This window comes from Halichoeres trimaculatus, unplaced genomic scaffold (genome assembly GCF_033239565.1).
Source record: "Halichoeres trimaculatus isolate MK-OKI-2021-1 unplaced genomic scaffold, fHalTri1.1 fHalTri1_scaffold_19, whole genome shotgun sequence".
Classification (NCBI taxonomy): Eukaryota; Metazoa; Chordata; class Actinopteri; order Labriformes; family Labridae; genus Halichoeres; species Halichoeres trimaculatus.
In genome coordinates, this window is record NW_027437197.1 from 27,250,244 (window position 1) to 27,269,485 (window position 19,242).

A 19,242-nucleotide genomic window follows, 5' to 3' on the forward strand; every position below is an offset into this window, starting at 1 on the left:
GTCTGGACTTTCCTGCTTATGGTGCGGCCACACCAAATGTGAATTTGCAGCGCGATTACATACAAAGTCAATGCAAAGACGTGTTTAGCCGCCGGGCGGCGCGTTTGGCGCGTTTGGAGCGTTAACGCGTTTGGGCGGTTGACACGAATTCGCTCGAGTTCAAAATATTCCCCCACGACGTCATTGTTTTGACGACGTTGGGGGGCAACTGCCGCCTGCTCCGGCTCCAACTCCGCCGGAGGATGGAGGAGAAAACAATCTGTGCGGTGTGTCATCATCCAGAGTTATACGATACGACGTGTGTACTCTACAGAGACCGGAAAAACAGGAGCAGGCTTGGGTGAAAGTCTCTGAGGAGACAGGTTTTGAATGTAAGTTCTGAAAACATTCATTCCCAGCTGGATTTGCCTGCACGGGTCATCACTGAGTCTGACTGTGTTTTCCTCAGCGGAGTTTTGAGCCTGATAGAGAGGAGGAAGGAGCGGGGCAGGGGCAGAGCCAGGGTAAAGATGGAAGTTCTCTGTGCTCCTCTCTTTCCTCCACCCCTTCATTATCCCCAGGGAGACCTCCGGGAACATGGGTCGGGGGTTCGGGTGGTCGGGGGTTCAGGGGGTCGGAGGTTCGGGGGATCGAGGATGAGATCGCAGGGATCAGCCAAGCAGGGCTGGTGGATGACCAGGGAGAGGCAGCAGGCATTGATTGTGATCTCCAAAGCTTTCACACACTCTCCTGTTGTACTTTTGAAACCACAGCTCATTGTTTTTCAGCTGCTCTTTTGGACTTTTGGTCTTTAAATGAACGAGCTCTCTACTCTGCATGCGCAGTACCGTGCTAACGCGCGTTCGCCCCTCAGCTTGTCAAAAAAGTCCAGCGGCGAGACTCGGGCGTTCACGTGGCGTGTGACAGTCGATTCACGTGAGTAAATTCGCGTGTTCGCGTTTGGTGTGACCGCGGCATGAGGCTGCTTCCCCCGCGACCCGACCCCGGATAAGTAGCAGAAATGGATGGATGGATGGATAAATTACAAAAGAACATTTTCCGGACTTGTCAGGTCAATGAGGCTCATGTTAAGTCTAAAACGTCAACTTTAAGATTTCAGTTTTTGTCATGTGGAGACTCAGAAAAAGAAATGCATGTGGGTTCATCAGCTCCCTTTAAGCCTTCAGATTAGCTTTTTGGACGACCGGATGTGGAACAGAAAAGACCATATTTGGATCAGAGCGAGAGGTTTGCAAACACAAAGCTGTCACAGTCTGACAGTCAGTCCAAGATTCCTATGGGCTGGTTAACTGCAGAATGAGACTCTAAATGTGAGGGCAGCTGAATGGTTATTATACGTGTTACTGCAGAAAAGCTAAGAGTGCCTGTAGACCTGTAGACCAAGAACACATGACAGACACCTTCTAACTCCTGCCGAAATGCCTTTCAGTAATCACAAACCCTCCGTGGTAGCTTTGGAGACCACAGCAAATTCCTTCCATGCATATAAAGCGTCAGGTGGTTAATGTGGAACAAGCTGCAGGTGATCTGATGATGACATCTCTTTGTGTCCCTCTGTGTTTGTCCACAGACTCCTCTAAGAAGCTAAAGGACGTGCTGGAGGAGTTTCATGGTGAAGGGGTTCTCTCCAAATATAACCCTGAGCAGGTGAGTCAGAGTCACAGAGCTCTTTCTGCCCTGCTCTTATTCCGCTGCCTGTGCTCATGCAGGCAAGTGGTGTGACGTGATCAGAGATCCTGTGATTCAGTGAAATATCAGTCAGTGAAGTGCTTAGTCACAGCTCCCACAGTTTGAGACAGAGGCTGTTGTGGAGACACACCCTCAGCATCAACTTTGGCTCATGACGTTAGCAGACGGCGTCGGCTGCAGACTGCAGCAGTTGAGGCAGACTCTGTTCTCCTATAATGCCTCTCGCTCTCCCTCCTTTCACACACAAATACTTGGGTTGATGACAGTGGCAGACTGGGACTGGAAAACAGAAACGGCCCTTGACTTTAAGGACCCCCCCCCCCCTCCCCCGATTGGCAGCACCGGCCGTTCTGGACTTCTCCAGAACGTCCAGATGGCCAGTCCGCCCCTGGTTGATGAGGACGTTTAGGCTCATGTCATGTCTGTCTGCTTGTTTAAAGAAGGCCGGTCAGTCACAGTTGTAGATGAAGATGATTTAATAAAGCATTCAAACTGAATTGTTGAGCTCATTTTCCTGTTAGCTGTGAGAGTTTCTGAATGTTTATCATTGATTTGAAGCTGACACCAGCCACAGGACCAACTTTTTTCCATTCTTATTTTATGTCCTTCATAGTTTCAGCTAATTTGGACTGCAACACGTAAAGGACACGTGCAGTCCCAACTCTGAGGAAATAAAAATAAATAAGGCCATTGTTCACTCTGAGCTTTTAAGTAATATTTCCTCTTTATCCTCATACTCCTCATCCCTCTCCATCCTAAGGCCCCTCTCCCTCTTCATCCTTTCGATTCTCTTCCTCTTCATCCTCAGACTCATCTACATTCCTCTAAATCCTCAGACTCCTCATCCTCCTTTTCATCCTCAGACTCCTCTTCCTCCTTTTTATCCTCAGACTTGTTTCCAACCCGAAATGTTTCTTTCCTCTTTGTCATCTTTAGACTCCTCTCCCTTTTCATCCTCAGACTGTCTTCTCTCCATCCTTAGACTCCTCTCCCTCTTAATCCTCAGACTCATCTCCCCTTACCCTCAGACTCCTCTCCCCTTACCCTCAAACTTCTCTCCCTTTTCATCCTCACACTGTCTTCTCTCCATCCTCAGACTTTTCTCTCAACTGTCTTCACCCTAAGGCTTCTCTCCCTCTTAATCCTTATTTTTTTTCCCTCTCCATCATCAGACTCCTTTCCATACCTCTAAATCCTCAGACTCCTCTTCCTCCTTTTCATCCTAAGATTTGTTCCCTTCCTATTCCATCCCAATACTGTTCTTTCCTCTTCCTCTTCAGACTGCTCTCCCCTCAATCCTCAGACTCCTCTACCCTTAATTCTCAGACTCCTCTCCTTCTCTTTCCTCATACACTACTCCCTTTGCATCCTCAGACTTCACTTCCCCTCTTCATTGTGAGACTCATCTCCTTCTCCATCATTAGACTCCTCTCCCTCTTCATCCTCAGACTCCTCTTCCCCTCATCCTCAGACGCCTCTCCCTCTTCATCCTCAGACTCCTCTCCCTCTTCATCCTCAGACTCCTCTTCCCCTCATCCTCAGACGCCTCTCCCTCTTCATCCTCAGACTCTCTCTCTTCATCCTCAGACTCCTCTCCCTCTTCATCCTCAGACTTTTTTATTCATCATCAGACTCTTCTCCCTCTTCATCATCTGATTCCTCTACCTTTTCCTCATCGATCTGTGATGACTAATAGCTTGGCTGGAAATTTGGGGCCATATGATCTAGACTTCATGTTTGTGTTTCCTTTCTGTCTCCACGCTGTCACCTGGCGCCGAGATGCCTGGTGTGACCCTGCCTCTGCCTCCCATCAGAGTGTTTGTCCACGTTTGTATGAGTGTATGTTTATGTCCCTTTAATGACCCATCCTGGTGTTATACTGTCCCTTGTGGAATCTTCTGGTCCAGCCCATGATGAAAGCAGAGAGTGACCTCTCTCACTGTCTGTTCTTCTGCTTCACTGGCTATATTTTGAGCCTCTTTTGCTGAGTTTTAGGAATGAAGAAGAAAGGAGAGAGCGCGCTGAGTGACGCAGCTGTTGTTACGACTGCCGTCTTCATTCATTGAGCAGATGAGCAAACAAACAATAATAATTCTCGTTGGTGGATGGGAATCAGAGGCTGTACCTTACACCCACAGGGTTCCCCCCTGCAGCAGCAGCGGCTCCATCAGAGAACATTACCTCATCTGCTCGTCTTTAAAGCTCCTTTTACATGAAGGATTAAAACATGAGAGTGTTTTAAGCAGACTGAAAGAGAGTGTTTGTGATGCTTTGTGAGAGAAGAGACGCTGACGTGACAGAGATGTTGTTTTTAGATGAGAAACATCCGAGGAGGTCATGTGAGCGCAGGATGGATCCGTGTTCCCAGGGTCATGTGCTTCTCAGCTTCATATCCTCTTTAATGAAAACTAAGAAAGACCTAAACAGACTGCTTTTCTGCTCTGTGAAGTGACCTGGATCAGTCTGTTTTCAGCCTCTCCTCTTGTCTCCTTGTTCATGTTCTCATTCCTCCTCTGAGAACACTCCAGATCCTCTTTTCTAACCTGGGGTGGAGACGGGTCGGCAGATCCCTGAGTGCTACCTGTTAAAGTCACAATAAAGGGGACATATCATGCTGATCCCTGGTTTAATACTTACATATAATAAAATAAATTTGAAAATAAGACCTTAAACCCCCTGAATTTTCAAAAAATGATATCCTAGAACAAGATTTGATGCCTCTGAAAATAGGTCATTGCCATTTGGCCGCAACATTTCGACCATCGTGACGACACGAGGATCCTTTCTTTTTATTGGAGTAATCTGATAAAGCAGCTCCTCCTCTGTGATGTCAGTTAGTCACACAACCGCCACCGAGGGACACACCCACCAAGAGCCGAGTATAAATAAAGCTCCCTACCAGCTCTGGCTAACTTGACTGAGTGCTGGATGCAGGGACTCTGCTCTGCTGAGCAGCTCGGCTTTACATGGTGAATTAGCAGTTAAAACACTGTAGTTTTAGCAGACGTGGTAATACTTGTGAGACTGTGATATTTGCATGCTTGTTCTGACATGCACTGTGAACCTGGACCACAATAATGCTGCGGTAATAACATAGTGAGGAACTGATGGTAGAGGCGATCTTTAGACTACACTTTCAGCATGATGGATAAAACAGACAGAGAAAAGTGAAGGAGCAGGATGGAGCCCTGTTATAGAAACAGTTTATTGGTGAAGTCTGCCTATATTTCCACGTATAAACTATACATGTTACAGTATCAGTTTGACTCACAACACTGAAGCGTCCTGATATGATCTGTGTCCAGGTGGATTTTCTTCCTCCTGAGCTGCAGAACCGTCCAGGTCTGACTCGGGGTCCAATACAAAAAGACGTATCCTACACTCTGCCATTTTATTAGTGCTATCAATGCCTTACGGTGAAGTTTTGGCAAACAGCAAACTCGCTCGGTCTGCCCCATTCAATGTGGTGATTTTGTAAATACTGCCATGCTGCAAAAACCGCCCCCTGGCCCCACCCCCTCCGCCCCTCTGATAGAACTGACCAATCAGAGCACATAGGGCTGTGACGTTGCGAGGTTACTGGAGGTCATTCTGGAAACGGAGCGTTTCAACGAGATCTTCAGAATGGCCTAAAATTAGGATATTGAGAACGCTATTGTGGAGCAATGAAGGAACTAAATGACTTGTACTGAGGGCAGAAATGCTCTACAGGCATCCTAGTCTGGCATAGTGAAAAGGAGAAACAAGCATGATATGTCCCCTTTAAACCAATAACATCCTACTGTCAGCCCTGTTAAAGCAAAAACCATTAAAATTAGAGTAGAATTGTGTCATCACCGCTTAGGAAGAGAAATCGAGACGGGATTGTGTGCTTGTTCAATCGGGAAGGCTCTGGGTTGATGTGTTTTCCACGGAGACAAGTTTTCCTCAGATATCTGGGTGTGCTTACACTTCAGGCCGTCACTCAAATCTGAACACTGATTTCTGCATTTTCTGCTCAGAATGCAGAGAGGTCTGTGCTCATTTTTACAACCTGACCTGCAGAATCAACCCTGGTGGTTTGTTTCTCCAAATAAGGAGAGAGAATGATGACAGTCTGGATTTAGGATCTTTCAGGGTAAGACAAACACTGATGGAGGATATTCATCATGCCGTGCTCCTATCTGACGGACCTGACGTGTAGCAGCTTTTACCTGACCAATAGAAAGACTAGGGAAAGTTTTTGCATGTACTTAAAAAAAGGGATGTCAAACTCGTGCCATGGAGGGCCAAGAGGCTGCAAGTTTTCTTTCCAACCAAGAACTCCACCTGCTAATTTCACTGATTAATCCCTGCTCTCTGCTTGAAGGTGAGGTCATCAGTGAAATCAGCTGGTGGAGTCTCAGGTTGGAAAGAAAACCTGCAGCCTCTTGGCCCTCCATGGCATGAGTTTGACATCCCTGACTTAAAGGATCAAGCTCAGCTCCTCTTTGTCCTAATTTGGTGTGAAGCGAATGTTCCCCTGAGAGGACAGGTTAAGTTTGACTTCTGATGTGTGCTCTGTTTATTTGCTCTGAAGAGGAAAATTATACAAACTTTTAACTAATAAAACAAACACTGATGAGATCTATAGTTCAATCAGTCTGCTGTTAGAGAACAAACCTTTTCAGGTTTTTCAAAATAGAAACCAAACTTCCTCCTTTAAAACCAGGGTGTCCACGGGGTCTTCAAAAGTATTAAAAGTTGATAAATCAGTTTTGGGAAAATTAAGGCCCTAAAAAAAGTATTAAAAAGTCTTAATCGTAATGTTATGAAGTATTACATTTTATTGGTATTCAAGCTTTGACTCCAAACGTATCCATGGATATTTATTTTCCTCCTTGTGACTGTTACAAACTAACCTGACACGCCAAATGGACAGATTCATATATCCGTCACGGAAAAAGTCCATCTGGTTGGAAACATTTTTCAGGGTCTGAACCTTCAAAAATAACCACACCTGGTGACTGGATGATCATTCTGCTCATCACACTCATCACAGACCAGCGTGAGGGTTTAGAAAAAACTTTAGCATCTCAAAATATTTCTCTCTAGATCATAAGAGTTTCTCAAGTCTCCTGGGAAAATTTCTCTGGCTTTTGATGACCTGAGATCTTGGATTCTTAAGATTAAGAGAAGGCTTCCCCTGATCTCAGTTGTTTTGGAATAAATTTTCTTTGTTCAAATCACCTTTTTACTGGATACAACGTGATGAGATAAGTTATTTATTAATACAGTTATGTAGCGCTGTTGTTTGAGACGTTACAACAAGCAAAGTTGTGATTTTGTGAGCCGCGGGCTATACGTAGCGTTCGCAGCCCAACATATCCATAGGCTAATGTGACAACAAACTCAGTTCGTACAGTAGTTTATTCGCCGTCCGTATGTAACGCTGATAGAAAGCAAATAACACAAGCACATGTCCTAAATTTTAACAATGATGAAATTAAATTCTTGTTTTTTTTTCTGCTAGTTGGCCTTAAATAACTGCTGTTACTTGTTGTGGGAATGTCAATTAACCTGCCTTTAGTTTGATTTATTCTTTAAAGCTTTGTTTCTTCTCAGTTTACCTCATTCATGTTAAGATACAAACTACAGCTGTCAAAGATCAGTTGCTAACAACAGCTTAAAGTCGCGGTAAGGTCTTAAGACTTTTTGAAAGGTTTTTAAAAAAGTCTTAAAAAAGTATTAATTTAACCTCAGGATTTCAGCATATACCCTGAAAACAGCTAACCCCCTGCCTTCCTTCCTCCCTTCCTTCCTTCCTTCCTTCTCTCTCAAACAGAAGCAGGATGTTCTCAGCCAAGTAAGCCTCATTGGCCGGCGGCTCTGCATGCTGTGGTGGTGTCTGTGTCGTCAGACTGCATGTCCACTAACATACATAACCAGCTTAATCTGCTACAGATGGTCTGTCAGTGGGTCAGAAGGCGAAAGGTCAAAGGTCACAGGATTGTTGAGTTCAGTGCTATATGCACCTGCCACATGGCACTTTGAGGGAACCATAGCAGAGAGGAGGAAGGGACTGATGATAAAATCTGATTTCTCATAAGTCTGAGAACTTTTTTTGTCAGATGAACATCCTCACTTTGTTTTCCAGCTGCTCAAGATTCAAGATTGCCTTTATTGTCTCAGAGACAAATTTGTTTTGGGCCTTTTGCCCCTGTTACAACCACACAGAACAACAGTACCATGACCATTAGAGAGGACAAAAACAAGACAGCTCAGGTTTGTTTGATCCTCTGGAGACATTTCAGCTTCAAACTAAAAAGTAATTCTCTGACTCCTCCTGTTTATAATACCTCTGACCTTCACAGCTTCATTGAACCCTTGGCATCATTGAGCTTTAACTGTTTCACCTTAAATCAAAGCTTCAGACTCTCTCAGGCCCGGCTGAAGTCCATCACACCCCCTTGTTTCATATCATTATACGAAAGTCTGTCTATTCTCAGTGAAGGCTTCATTCATGAGTAAAACTCAGTAATCCCATGAACCTTTCTCTCCGTTCCCTCCACTTCTCTCTGTTTCTCTCCGTGCAGCCCATTGACTATGAAGGCTTCCAGCTCTTCATGGCAACGTACCTGGAGAATGACATCCCGGAGGAGCTGTGTCAGCATCTCTTCACCTCCTTTAAGAGCAAGACGGGAGGCTGCTCCCCTGAGCTGCCACGAGCAGGAACAAGCTTGCTGGGTAAGTTAAAGCCTCAATAATCATCCACAGAGGTGAGACCCAGGGTCTTTTAACAAGGAAGGACCCAGAGAGCTGGGTGTCAGCTCTGTGATTAGGGGATGTTTGGTGACTGCGTTTAAAAAAAGATCAACTTGTGATCGATCAGATTCTGAGTTTGTACAGTAGTCTGTACTCGTCCTAACACTCGGCTGAACTTTGGCACTGTTCACCAGTGAGCAGTCACCTGAGCGTCTCTCTGCCCGGAGCACACGCCTGGAGTCATGGAGGGTTTCAGGTCGCCTGCTTTTTGCTCTGAACAGTATGCAAACTGCTTCATTCCCTGGGTGTGAGTGCTGCGTGGGCTCTGGCACCGTGTCCACGCTCTGCTCCTTGGTGCTGAGCAGCTGAGCAGACAGATGGAGTGCTGAATGAGAAATCTATTTCTGTGGCTCAGAAAGTACAGAGGCAACAAGTGCAGAGCAGCTGAATGTGAGGGACTTAGAGTTTGAAGAGCTGAAGGTGACAGCGTGTCTCAGTTTGTGACATCTCAGCTCCATCCACACCCCTGCTCCTGGTTCTCTGCTGAGTCCTCTGACTCTCATCTGAGTCCTAAAATAAAGCCAAGGTGAGAGCAGAATCTTCTTCACCTGCAGAGTCAGAGATGCTCTGCAGAGAGAGGCTTTTGGCTTTTATTCAGCCTCCAGGAAATGTAGAAGAGCCATAAAATGATTGTATGTTTTAATGTGTGCATTATAACGTTTCCTCTCTGGTCTGATTTGCAGCATTGTTCGTTTTTGCGGTGATATCTTTTATCTTGCACAGGGGGCACAAGCTTGTATGTCTGTCTGTAATCCTATGTGCAAGAAGCATCAAATGACACAGTCAGCACCCCTGGATGGCGTGCCCAAAGGCTAATGCAAACAGCCTGGGTGAACAGAAAGAGTTAATAAACTCTTGAGTTGTTTTATGAAAAACAGATTAAGATAAGAAAACATCACCTTCCCCCAAAAAACAGTTCAAAGTGTTCCCTAACAATAAAACCTACATTACAAAAGACATTAAGCAGATCATTAACTCTCAGAATGTAGCCTTCAATAACAAGGACCCTTTGGAGCTGCAAAAAAGAAACATGGAGCCAAGAGGTAAGATCAGGAAGGCAAAAAAAGGTGCACAGGAATGCTGGTCCAACTTAGAAGATGTGGGACACTATGAAAAACATGGCAGGGATGCCAAGTGGAAAGAGGAAGCCTTTTCTAACAAATGAAAAGCTGGCCTCTGCTGAGGAGCTCAACACATTTATTTTTACAAGGTTTGAGGACTCTAACTCCAGAGAGTGCTGTGTTGATGTGTTGAGTGCAATGCATTACACCCAGAGGACAAGGCGGAGATTTCAGTGGCCCAGGTGGCTAACACCTTTCGACACCTAAATCTACACAAGTCAGATAACATCTGTGCTTTTGTCTTGAAGCACTACTGGGAGGAACTTGCCCCAGTGTGGCAACCAATCTTTCACTGTCCCAACAGCCTGGAAAACCTCCCACATAATACCTGTTCCTAAGAAAACGTGCCCTAAAGAGTGTAATGATGTTCGCTCTGTAGCGTTAACCTCTGTGTGAATGAAGTCACTGGAAAAGATCATCATCTATCTGCTCTTCCTCCACCCCTACCAGTTTGCTTACAAGCACAAGCCCAGCACCGCAGATGCAGTAGCCACCCTCATTCATCTGGTTTCAAAACATCTGGACAATTCAAAAAACAAACCATATGCAAGAGTACTGTTAATTGACTTCTCCTCTGCATTCATCACCATAAAACCAGATCTGTTGCTCTTCAAGATGGATCAGTTAGAGATCAATCCACATTTCATTCACTGGTATCATTCCTTCCTCGCACTCCCCCCTGGTTACGTAAAGCAATGGCGCTCCACAAGGATTTGTAAGTTCATCCCTGTTATTCACTATCTGCACCAATGATTGTGTCACCAGTGGGCTGAATCACAATCTCATCAAATTCTCTGATGACACTGCACTTGTATCACTGCTGACCAGTGGCGAACCGTGGCCCCAGCCACTGGGCCTTCAGTAGGACCATGGGACCACTCGTGGCAATAAACAATCAAACAAAGAAATAAAAACAATAGCCAGAATCATGTGATATGGAAGTTCAGTATATTGATATTTTTGCAGGATTACAAATGTATCATGTGCCTGAACACTGCAATACATAACACAACTTCAAACAATTAAAAAATTAAGATATAAAATTGAAAAAAAATCAACTTAAAATCAATCACTATGCTCACAATGGGCCTCATTCACGAACAGTACGTACGCACAAATTTGTGCTTAAATCGTGCGTACCTTTAGTGATATACTGTATACTCTCCCAGTGTCTCCTCCTCATCCCCCTTACAACAATGTACTCCATCTTTTTAGATCACGTTAAAAAGACTAAAACAGAGGAATATAGGAAATCACTCACAAATCCTGAGTGACATACATTTATTTTGTCTCTTTTTTCTTTGTCTTTTCTCTCCCTCTTTTCTTTGAATTAAATGAAATGAGAGAACCAGATTTATACTCAGTATCAGATGTTAAGGCTGTTTATTGTTTAATTGTAAGATGTGCATCAAACTTCCAGCTGCCGTCAGGTTAACTTTCCATTATGACAAACGGCTTTAATCTGACATCAGATGTGACGGGACAGTTAATATAGATATAAATGTTTATGCTGGTTCAGACAGTTACATTAAATAGTGATTGCTGTGATTGTTTATTGCATTAAAATGTGCCTGACACTCTGGAAACCTGCCTCTGAGGCTTTGTTGACATGTGTGCACATGTGCGCCTGTCACCAAATTACAGCTGTGGAGGGTGCGCTCTGCTTTGCACAGAGAATAGACCAGGTTGGAGCTGGCGAGCTTTCAGTGCACTTTCTGCACTGTTTTTGGCACGAAATTGTCACTGCGCCAACATAAATATGCAGACACCTCCCCCTGGTGCACTGTCAACCTGTACAGTCACACCCATCTCTGCGCAGACGGTCTACCAAATTGTCAAATTGGCGGCGCACGGTGGTGCGCCGCACAAAATTAACACTGCACCAGGCTTGCACCCCCTGCGCTGCACCACGAAATTAGAGCCCTATATCTCTATGGAATAAACAGTAGAGGAGAGACAGCTTCACACACAGCTCAATACATACACACATGAACACATACACCCTTGCACCAATGTCGGACATTCTTGGGTACTTGTATTGGGACCTTAGTTGGACGGTTGCACTTCCTTAACTTTTTAGGACGTTTGTTTTTAATGTAATGCTTTTCTTTTGAATGCGATTGACAGTGTGTTGTTTGCATGAGCTGGATGGTGCAAAAGAAATTTCTGAGTAATTGGACAATAAAGTATTGTCTTATCTTATCTTATCTTATCTTATCTTATCTTATCTTATCTTATCTTATCTTATCTTATCTTATCTCATCTTATCTTAAACCCATCAAGCTGTGTGTGGTCTCTCTCTGTGCCTCCCCTCCAGCTGTATGCAGCTTAATCCTGGGAATGTGTTTTCCCTAAGCCAGCTATAGACACACACAGAGGGTTTAATGTCATGAAGCTGAAATTAAAAGAACATCAGGAGAACATGTAAATACACATTTATATGTCCGGTCAGTATTTAAAGAAGGAGTCAGAACAAACAGCTTTAACATCTTCACTTCCACACATTCTCATGAAGAGGCCACCAGGTGAGGAAACGTCCCAATAATGTTTTTCTCTCTAAGCTCAAAGATTAAAAAAAAAAAAAAAAAAAAAACGGTTCTGATTGTCAGTCACACAATTAGTTACATCTATAATTGACATTTCAAAATGAAATGGATGAGAATCAGGTTTACTCGGAGCTCACCGGTTGGTGAGGCGAGCACTGCCCCCTGGTGGTGATACAGAGTAACATGACAAAAGGCCAGCTGGAGCGGGATGAAAAAAGATGTATTCTTTTCCTATCCTGAGTATGAATATTTATTTTTATCCCAAAGAGGAAACAATCTAATGGAGACTTGAAATCACTTATATTAAGTTTCCTATTCTTCTGACCTGATGAGATGTTTTGTGTGTCTGCTTCATCCTTTTTTAACAAATTGTCAGAAACACTTTGCCTTCCAACGAGCTTTTAAACATTTATTTTCTCTCTCTCCTCCTTGGTCTTTGTTTTATTGACAAAAAAAGAAAACAAATTTACTCTGACAAAAAACGAATGTTGAATATTTCCTATTGTTTCAGCTGTTTTGTGTTTCCTCATGTAATAAAGAGAGCTGCGTTTCAAATCCCTCTGTCAGATCTTTGATGCAGACTTGTATGTTCACAAAATGATCCTGAAGGACTGTTCTGGTACATTCTACAGCTCCTGTAAACAGTGGTTTTTCTCCTCTCTGGCACACTTTATGAAGAGTTTCCTGTCCCCTCTGATTCTCTCTTTCTTTCTCTGTGTCACTTTTTGTCTCTGTCTCTCTGTTGGGAACATGTCTGACCTCAGAGGCTCGCTCCATTGACGCAGGGATCTCTATTCAGACTGAGGTGGCTTGTGCTCCTATAACAGGTACCACAGCGGGCCCAGAGGCCTGCCACATGGCAGTGGACTCCTTTTGTGGTGGATCAGTGACTGTGGATGGTTGTAAAATGCTGTTGTCCTGTTTTCTGTTTCACATCCCCGTGAACGCTCTGACTTTGTGCTAAGTTGCTGTTTTTGTTGTAGTGCGTCCTTCCTCATCCTCCTTTTCTCCCATGTCTTTTCTTCTCACTCATCCTTTATTCTGTTTCTCTTTCTTTCCTCTCCTCCTCTCTTGCTCTGCATCCATCCTCAGGGATGAACGGAAAGAGCATCCTCTCCGCGATGGGTCGACACACGCCCGAGCACTCCAGCGTGATAAGCGCAGCTGGCTCAGGAGCCACCACCTCCCCGTGTTCATCCCGCTCCTCCTCCCAGCGCTCAGGGACGGGGGCCCACACTCCTGGGGGGCCTCACCGATCACCTGGCACCCAGCAGGTCAAAACCTCAGAGGGCTGCAGCAACGCTCTGACCCCCAGTGCTGGTCCTGCCAGGTCTCCAGTGTCCCCAAAACTTTCACCAGGTGAGACGTTCTTGCTTCTTTATAGTGTTTTTTTAATTTTTGAAGCTCCACCTCATCCCGCCCTGCAGCTCTGAGAGGATGAATAAAAAATTAGCAGAATAGAGAATAAAAAGAGTTTGTAGTCTAAGTGTGTCTGAGCTGTACTCATGCCCTCCATGAACATTTAGTTGATTTATCAGCTCTAAAGAGAGGTGTAGTAAAGCTTATGGATTCTGTTTCTTGGAGTGGAGCTGTGAGGTGAGGTCAAACCTCCTTCTGATGATGTTTGATTCAGAGTTCAGTTTGACTTTTTCTTGTATCTGCTCTTACTGCTCCTGCTCTTGTTTCCTGTGTCCACAGAGAGGGGTCACTCTGAGAAGCTCTCATTGCTGCAGAGGAGCCCGTCCCCCCAGAGGGGCTCCACCCTGCCATCCCTTCAGGTAGTCTTTCTGAAGGACATCGTCTGCTACCTGTCACTGCTGGAGCGAGGGACGCCGGAAGACAAGCTAGAGTGTGAGTGTCAAAGAGAGCGTCTGCTCTCAGGCCTCTCAGGCTTCTCCCTCCCTGCTCACACCTCCCTCACGGGGAGCCTCGGTGTCATGGCTAAGCCGTCTCTGACTTCTTAATGTCTGAGGATAAATCAGAGCACAGTCACGAGGCTAATCTCTGCCCAGGCACACGTCTCTCCTTTGAAGCAGAGTGGAGAGAGTTCAGGAAGTGGATTCTGATAATGTGACAGGACCTGAATCACCATGGGCTCTTTTGTCTCTCGTCCTCCTTTAGTCATGTTCCGGCTCTACGACACTGATGGCAACGGGGTCCTGGACAGCTCGGTGAGACTCTTCTTTATCTGGACATTTCTGTCTGTTTATCCTCAGCTTTCTCTCTCTCTTTAACACACACTCAGCCTCTCCAGGGCCAGAAACCTGAACCCTCCTGATCTCAAACGCTGACAGGAGCTCCTATTTCTGCAGCAGACATGTTGAGCTCAGCCATGTGCTGAAGGTAGAACATAAACAGATTAACTCTCCCTCACAGGTCGGACAGTCAGCAGCCTCACACAGCAGCCTCATCATCACACACAGCTAAAGAAGCATTTCCATGTTTTTTAATGAGCTGTATGTTTACATGGTTTCTGATGGCTCCACTGTTTAATACAGGCTGAATACAGACGTGAGGCGATCACATGAGGCAGCTTTAGCTGTCTGAGGTGAATATAAATCAACAGGAAGCTCTGAAACCGGATCAGGAACCAGAACAGAAGTGTATGCCGAGTCTGTGAAATCAAAGACAGGACAGTGGGCATTGGAAGGGAAACACTGAATTTGAACTATTCCTGTGTTGGTGAATCAAACCAAGTTATTTACACCATGAGGAGTAAAAGTCATCTCCTAACCAGCGGAACTCTCTGGGTTCATGCATTCATTGTGTTCATCCTCTATGAAATGCTCTCTGTTTGCTGTAGGAGCTGGATCGAATCATCAACCAGATGGTGCACGTAGCCGAGTATCTGGAGTGGGACTCAACGGAGCTGAGACCGGTGAGTAAACCCAGAAGGAGTAAACAGACCCCTCTGTGCAGGTTTTAGAGTATTTACTCCGAGTCAGAAACAGCTGAGACATCCAGGAACAACAGGGCCAGGGTTTCAGTTTCAAAACCACCAAGTGAGTGACAGCAACACCACAACACTAGCACCACACAACTCATGGAAAGGGTTTCTAAAATGTCCAGCTCTGATTTTTAAACTTCATGTAAAAACATGATGAGGAAGGGTTTTTTTGTTGCAGAACTGGAAAAGTTGTCTGTGTGAAACCTGATCAGGTGACGTTTGGATCCATCATGAACGAAAAATCTGTTTTTTTTTTTACAGAAAAAATCTTCAAGCCTAGAGTCAGTCTTTCATAAAAAGACAGTTTTAAACAAACTCACAGAAGTTTTTTGTGACTGAAATTAAGAATGAATGAAGCCTGAGAGGAGCTGACCCCTCTGTGTTTTGGTCTCTGAGTGCAGATCCTGAAGGAGATGATGGAGGAGATCGACTTCGACAAAGATGGGACAGTGACTCTGGAGGAGTGGATTAGAGGAGGCCTCACCACCATCCCTTTACTGGTCCTGCTGGGCATGGACACGGTAACCATCAGACTCTTCTTTCTCTGGATGCTTATCTTTAATATCTATGTGATTTCATGTCAAGTAGATTGAGCAGAGGGTTTGAAATCAGAGTCCATGTGTGGTTTTTCATACCTAACAGATTCTTAAAGGGGACATATGCTTGTTTCTCTTTTTCACTATGCCAGACTAGGATGCCTGTAAAGCATTTCTGTCCTCAGTACAAGTCATTTAGTTCCTTCATAGCCCCACAATAGCGTTCTCAATATCCTCAGTTTAGGCCATTCTGAAGATCTCGTAGAAACCCTCCTTTTCCAGAATGACCTCCAGTAACCTCGCAACGTCACAGCCCTTTGTGCTCTGATTGGTCAGTTCTATCAGAGGGGCGGAGGGGGTAGAGCCAGGGGGCGGTTTTTGCAGCATGGCAGTATTTACAAAATCGCCATATTGAATGGAGCAGACCGAGCGAGTTTGCTGTTTGCCAAAACTTTACTGTAAAGCATTGATAGCACTAATAAAATGGCAGAGTGTAGGATACGTCCTTTTGTTTTGGACCCCGAGTCAGACCCGGACGGTTCTGCAGCTCAGGGGGAAGAAAATCCACCTGGACACAGATCATCTCAGGACGCTTCAGTGTGGTGAGTCAAACTGGTACTGTAACATGTAGAGTTTATACGTTTATACTGGGCTCTTGGTGGGTGTATCCCTCGGTGGCGATTGTGTGACTAACTGACATCACAGAGGAGGAGCTGCTTTCTCAGATTACTCCAATAAAAAGAAAGGATCCTCGTGTCATCATGAAGGTCCAAATCTCGCGGCCAACTGTCAATGACCTATTTTCAGAGGCATCAAATCTCGTTCTAGGATATCAGAAAAAATACAATATCTCATTTTTTGAAAATTCAGGGGGTGAAAGGTCTTGTTTTCAAATTTATTATATTATATGTAAGTATTAAATCAGGGATCAGCATGATATGTCCTCTTTAAGAACTTGGCCATGAGGAGTTTTATTAACTGTGATCATGTGGTCAGTTATTAATCTGTGAGGTGAGAGGTTTCAATCTTTCAGGAGTCTTTGACTGAACCTTAGAGTTTTATTAAGAGTGGTGATGTAACTGAGATGGATCTTAAAAAACCCTGTCTCATTTCATCTGAGTTTACAGCCACAGAGAGAAGGTCTTCATTTTCTGATCAACACAGGGTTAGTGCATGGGTTTCATACTTTCATCCAGGAAACAAAACCAGGATCTTTGAGTTGATGTTTTTTCTTGTTGGTCCTCAAAGTGTCATAAAGAATCCACGTAATGAGGACCTTTTAGAGGTTCTGTGTCTGAGTTCATTGCTATATTTCTCCTTTCTACAAACCACACTTTGACACTCACACTCACAACCTTTGACCTCTTCCGCACACATGACCTGACCTGACCTGCAGGTGCCTGTGCGGCTTGAATCTCTGTGGTTTGATGAGTTTCCTGTGTGAGCTTTTTTTGGAGACCTAGGCTTGCGGGTCACACATTTGTTTAATGTGATCACAGCTTCATGCTTGACCACAGGACCAATGCTGGTCAGAGGTTTCTGCCTGCAGCAGCATCTACACTAACATCAGGCCTTACAGAATTTAACACCAATATCCACTGTCACAGGAGCCTTACTCCATTGTCGCTTCATCTGTTGTCAGCATGATTGTGTGCTCTTTAAAGGATAATTTCGGTTTATACAGCTTCTACATTGTTTATAGAATGAAGTAGAACAAAATACTCACCCAGAAGGCTTTCCTGATCCAAGCAGTGCTTCAGGAGATATTTAGATCCAAAATCGTGCAGCAGACGTCTGTTTAATGGGATCGATTGGGGCATAGACAGCGCCGCTCCTAAAACTGCATTAATCGTCCAAAAACTCATGTATTTCACCGACATTCCATCATGGTCCGCTCCGGGTTAGTCCTCTGCTGCAGTCTGTGTCACTCCAGACAGCGCTGTGTGGCCTCAGAGAAAGGAGTCAGCTCTCCAGAGAGTACTGCGCATGCGCGAAGGGGCAAATGTAAACAAAGTCTTTGTCAGTTCAGAGGTCATTACAGCCACACAGCGCTGTCTGGAGTGACACAGACTGCAGCAGAGGACTATCTCGGAGCAGACCATGATGGAATATTGGTGAAAAACACAAGTTTTTGGATGATTAATGCAGTTTTAGGAGCGGCGCTGTCTATGCCCCGATGGATCCCATTATACAGACGTCCGCTGTACGATTTTGGATCTAAATATCTCCCGAAGCACTGCTTGGATCAGGAAAGCCTTCTGGGTGAGTATTTTGTTCTACTTCATTCTATAAACAATGTAAAAGCTGTATAAACCAAACTCATCCTTTAAATAATCTTGGATGTGTTGTGTTTAGTCATGACCCTGGTGATAAATGTTTCAGTCCTGTTGGTTTGAATGATGAATAATAATTAGCTTCAGTTGTGTCGGTGAATCACTCCTTCACAGTGATCAATCTGCAGGACAAACAGAGCATGAGGTCTCATATCATCTGCACGTTTTTTTGGATTGTTTTATTCTGTCATTTAGTCATTTCGTGTCTGAGGCTCTATTTGTTCTGTGATTCTGGTGGAGCTCCCATGCTTCCCTCTGGACTGATAGAGTTCTGTCTTAAAATCATGAATAGATGAGTTGCTTGGGCTCTGTTCAGATATTTGTTCAGTTCTCTCCTGAACCCTTAGTCTGTCCCTCTGAAGAGATGCTCACGTGTCTTTATCTGTCCTCTGTCTTCTCCTCACAGAACGTCCAGGAGGATGGGCAGCATGTCTGGCGTCTGAAGCACTTCAACAAGCCAGCGTACTGTAACTACTGCCACACCATGCTGCTTGGAGTCCGCAAGCAGGGCCTCTGCTGCTCCAGTGAGTGTGTGTGTGTCTGTCTGTCTCTCTTTAAACCTCCTCTCCATCTTCCAGTATCTCACCTCTCCTCCTCTCCCTTTGCGTCTGACTCCGGTTGGAATGGTTTCTGCCTCAGGATGGCTCATGATTTCCAGTGGAGCATCCTGCAGTCGTCATTAATAAATCATTAGGAGTCTTATCTCATTGAACCTGATTACATTCTGCAGGACGCTCTCTCAGGATGATGTTATTGTCAGAGTCTGATGCAGAGACTCTGACAGACTCTTTCTGCATTTATCCTCCCACAGACTGAGCTGCTTCTTCAGCACTTCTTAAGAACAGAGAGTTTTTAATCTTTCTGCCTTTTCCATTGAATTCCACTCAAACTGTTTCCACTTTTCTTCCCACAGCATGCAAGTACACGGTGCACGAGCGCTGTGTTTCCAAAGACATCGCCGCCTGCATCAGCACCTACGCCAAGTCACGCAGACACACAAATGTAAGAGCCTCAAACACATGACAGAGATCAGTCTGCACAGATAGCATGAAGCAGGAACAGTGAGCAGGTCTGTGCTGCAGACTCCTCTGACTCCAACTGAGCTGCAAAGATAAGCAGACGTCTCTGAGGTGGAGGGAGTTACTCTGACTCAGCAGAGATCAGAGCCTGCAGAAACAGGCCTGTTATCTGAATCCTTTATTGATGCATTATCTCACCTCAGACAGCATGTTTGGGCTTCTTTTAACCATAAAAGCTGCTTTTTACAGCTGACTGCATCAAACTTCT

The 19,242-nt window shown here is 44.8% G+C and overlaps 1 protein-coding gene across 3 annotated transcripts in view; it reads left to right on the top strand.

Annotated features, from left to right (window-relative positions):
• Positions 1–19,242, top strand: part of dgkg (diacylglycerol kinase, gamma) — a 131,660-nt gene that overhangs the window by 35,451 nt on the left and 76,967 nt on the right. Inside the window, exons 3-13 of one of the 3 annotated variants that reach the window (XM_074694662.1) lie at positions 1,571–1,647; positions 7,493–7,513; positions 8,244–8,394; positions 12,904–12,966; positions 13,232–13,498; positions 13,838–13,990; positions 14,261–14,310; positions 14,943–15,017; positions 15,488–15,607; positions 18,362–18,479; positions 18,869–18,957. In XM_074694662.1, the coding sequence (XP_074550763.1) occupies positions 1,571–1,647; positions 7,493–7,513; positions 8,244–8,394; positions 12,904–12,966; positions 13,232–13,498; positions 13,838–13,990; positions 14,261–14,310; positions 14,943–15,017; positions 15,488–15,607; positions 18,362–18,479; positions 18,869–18,957 (1,184 nt within the window). The remainder of the gene's footprint in view (positions 1–1,570; positions 1,648–7,492; positions 7,514–8,243; positions 8,395–12,903; positions 12,967–13,231; positions 13,499–13,837; positions 13,991–14,260; positions 14,311–14,942; positions 15,018–15,487; positions 15,608–18,361; positions 18,480–18,868; positions 18,958–19,242) is intronic. The other 2 variants (XM_074694664.1, XM_074694663.1) reach the window with 2 other exon arrangements.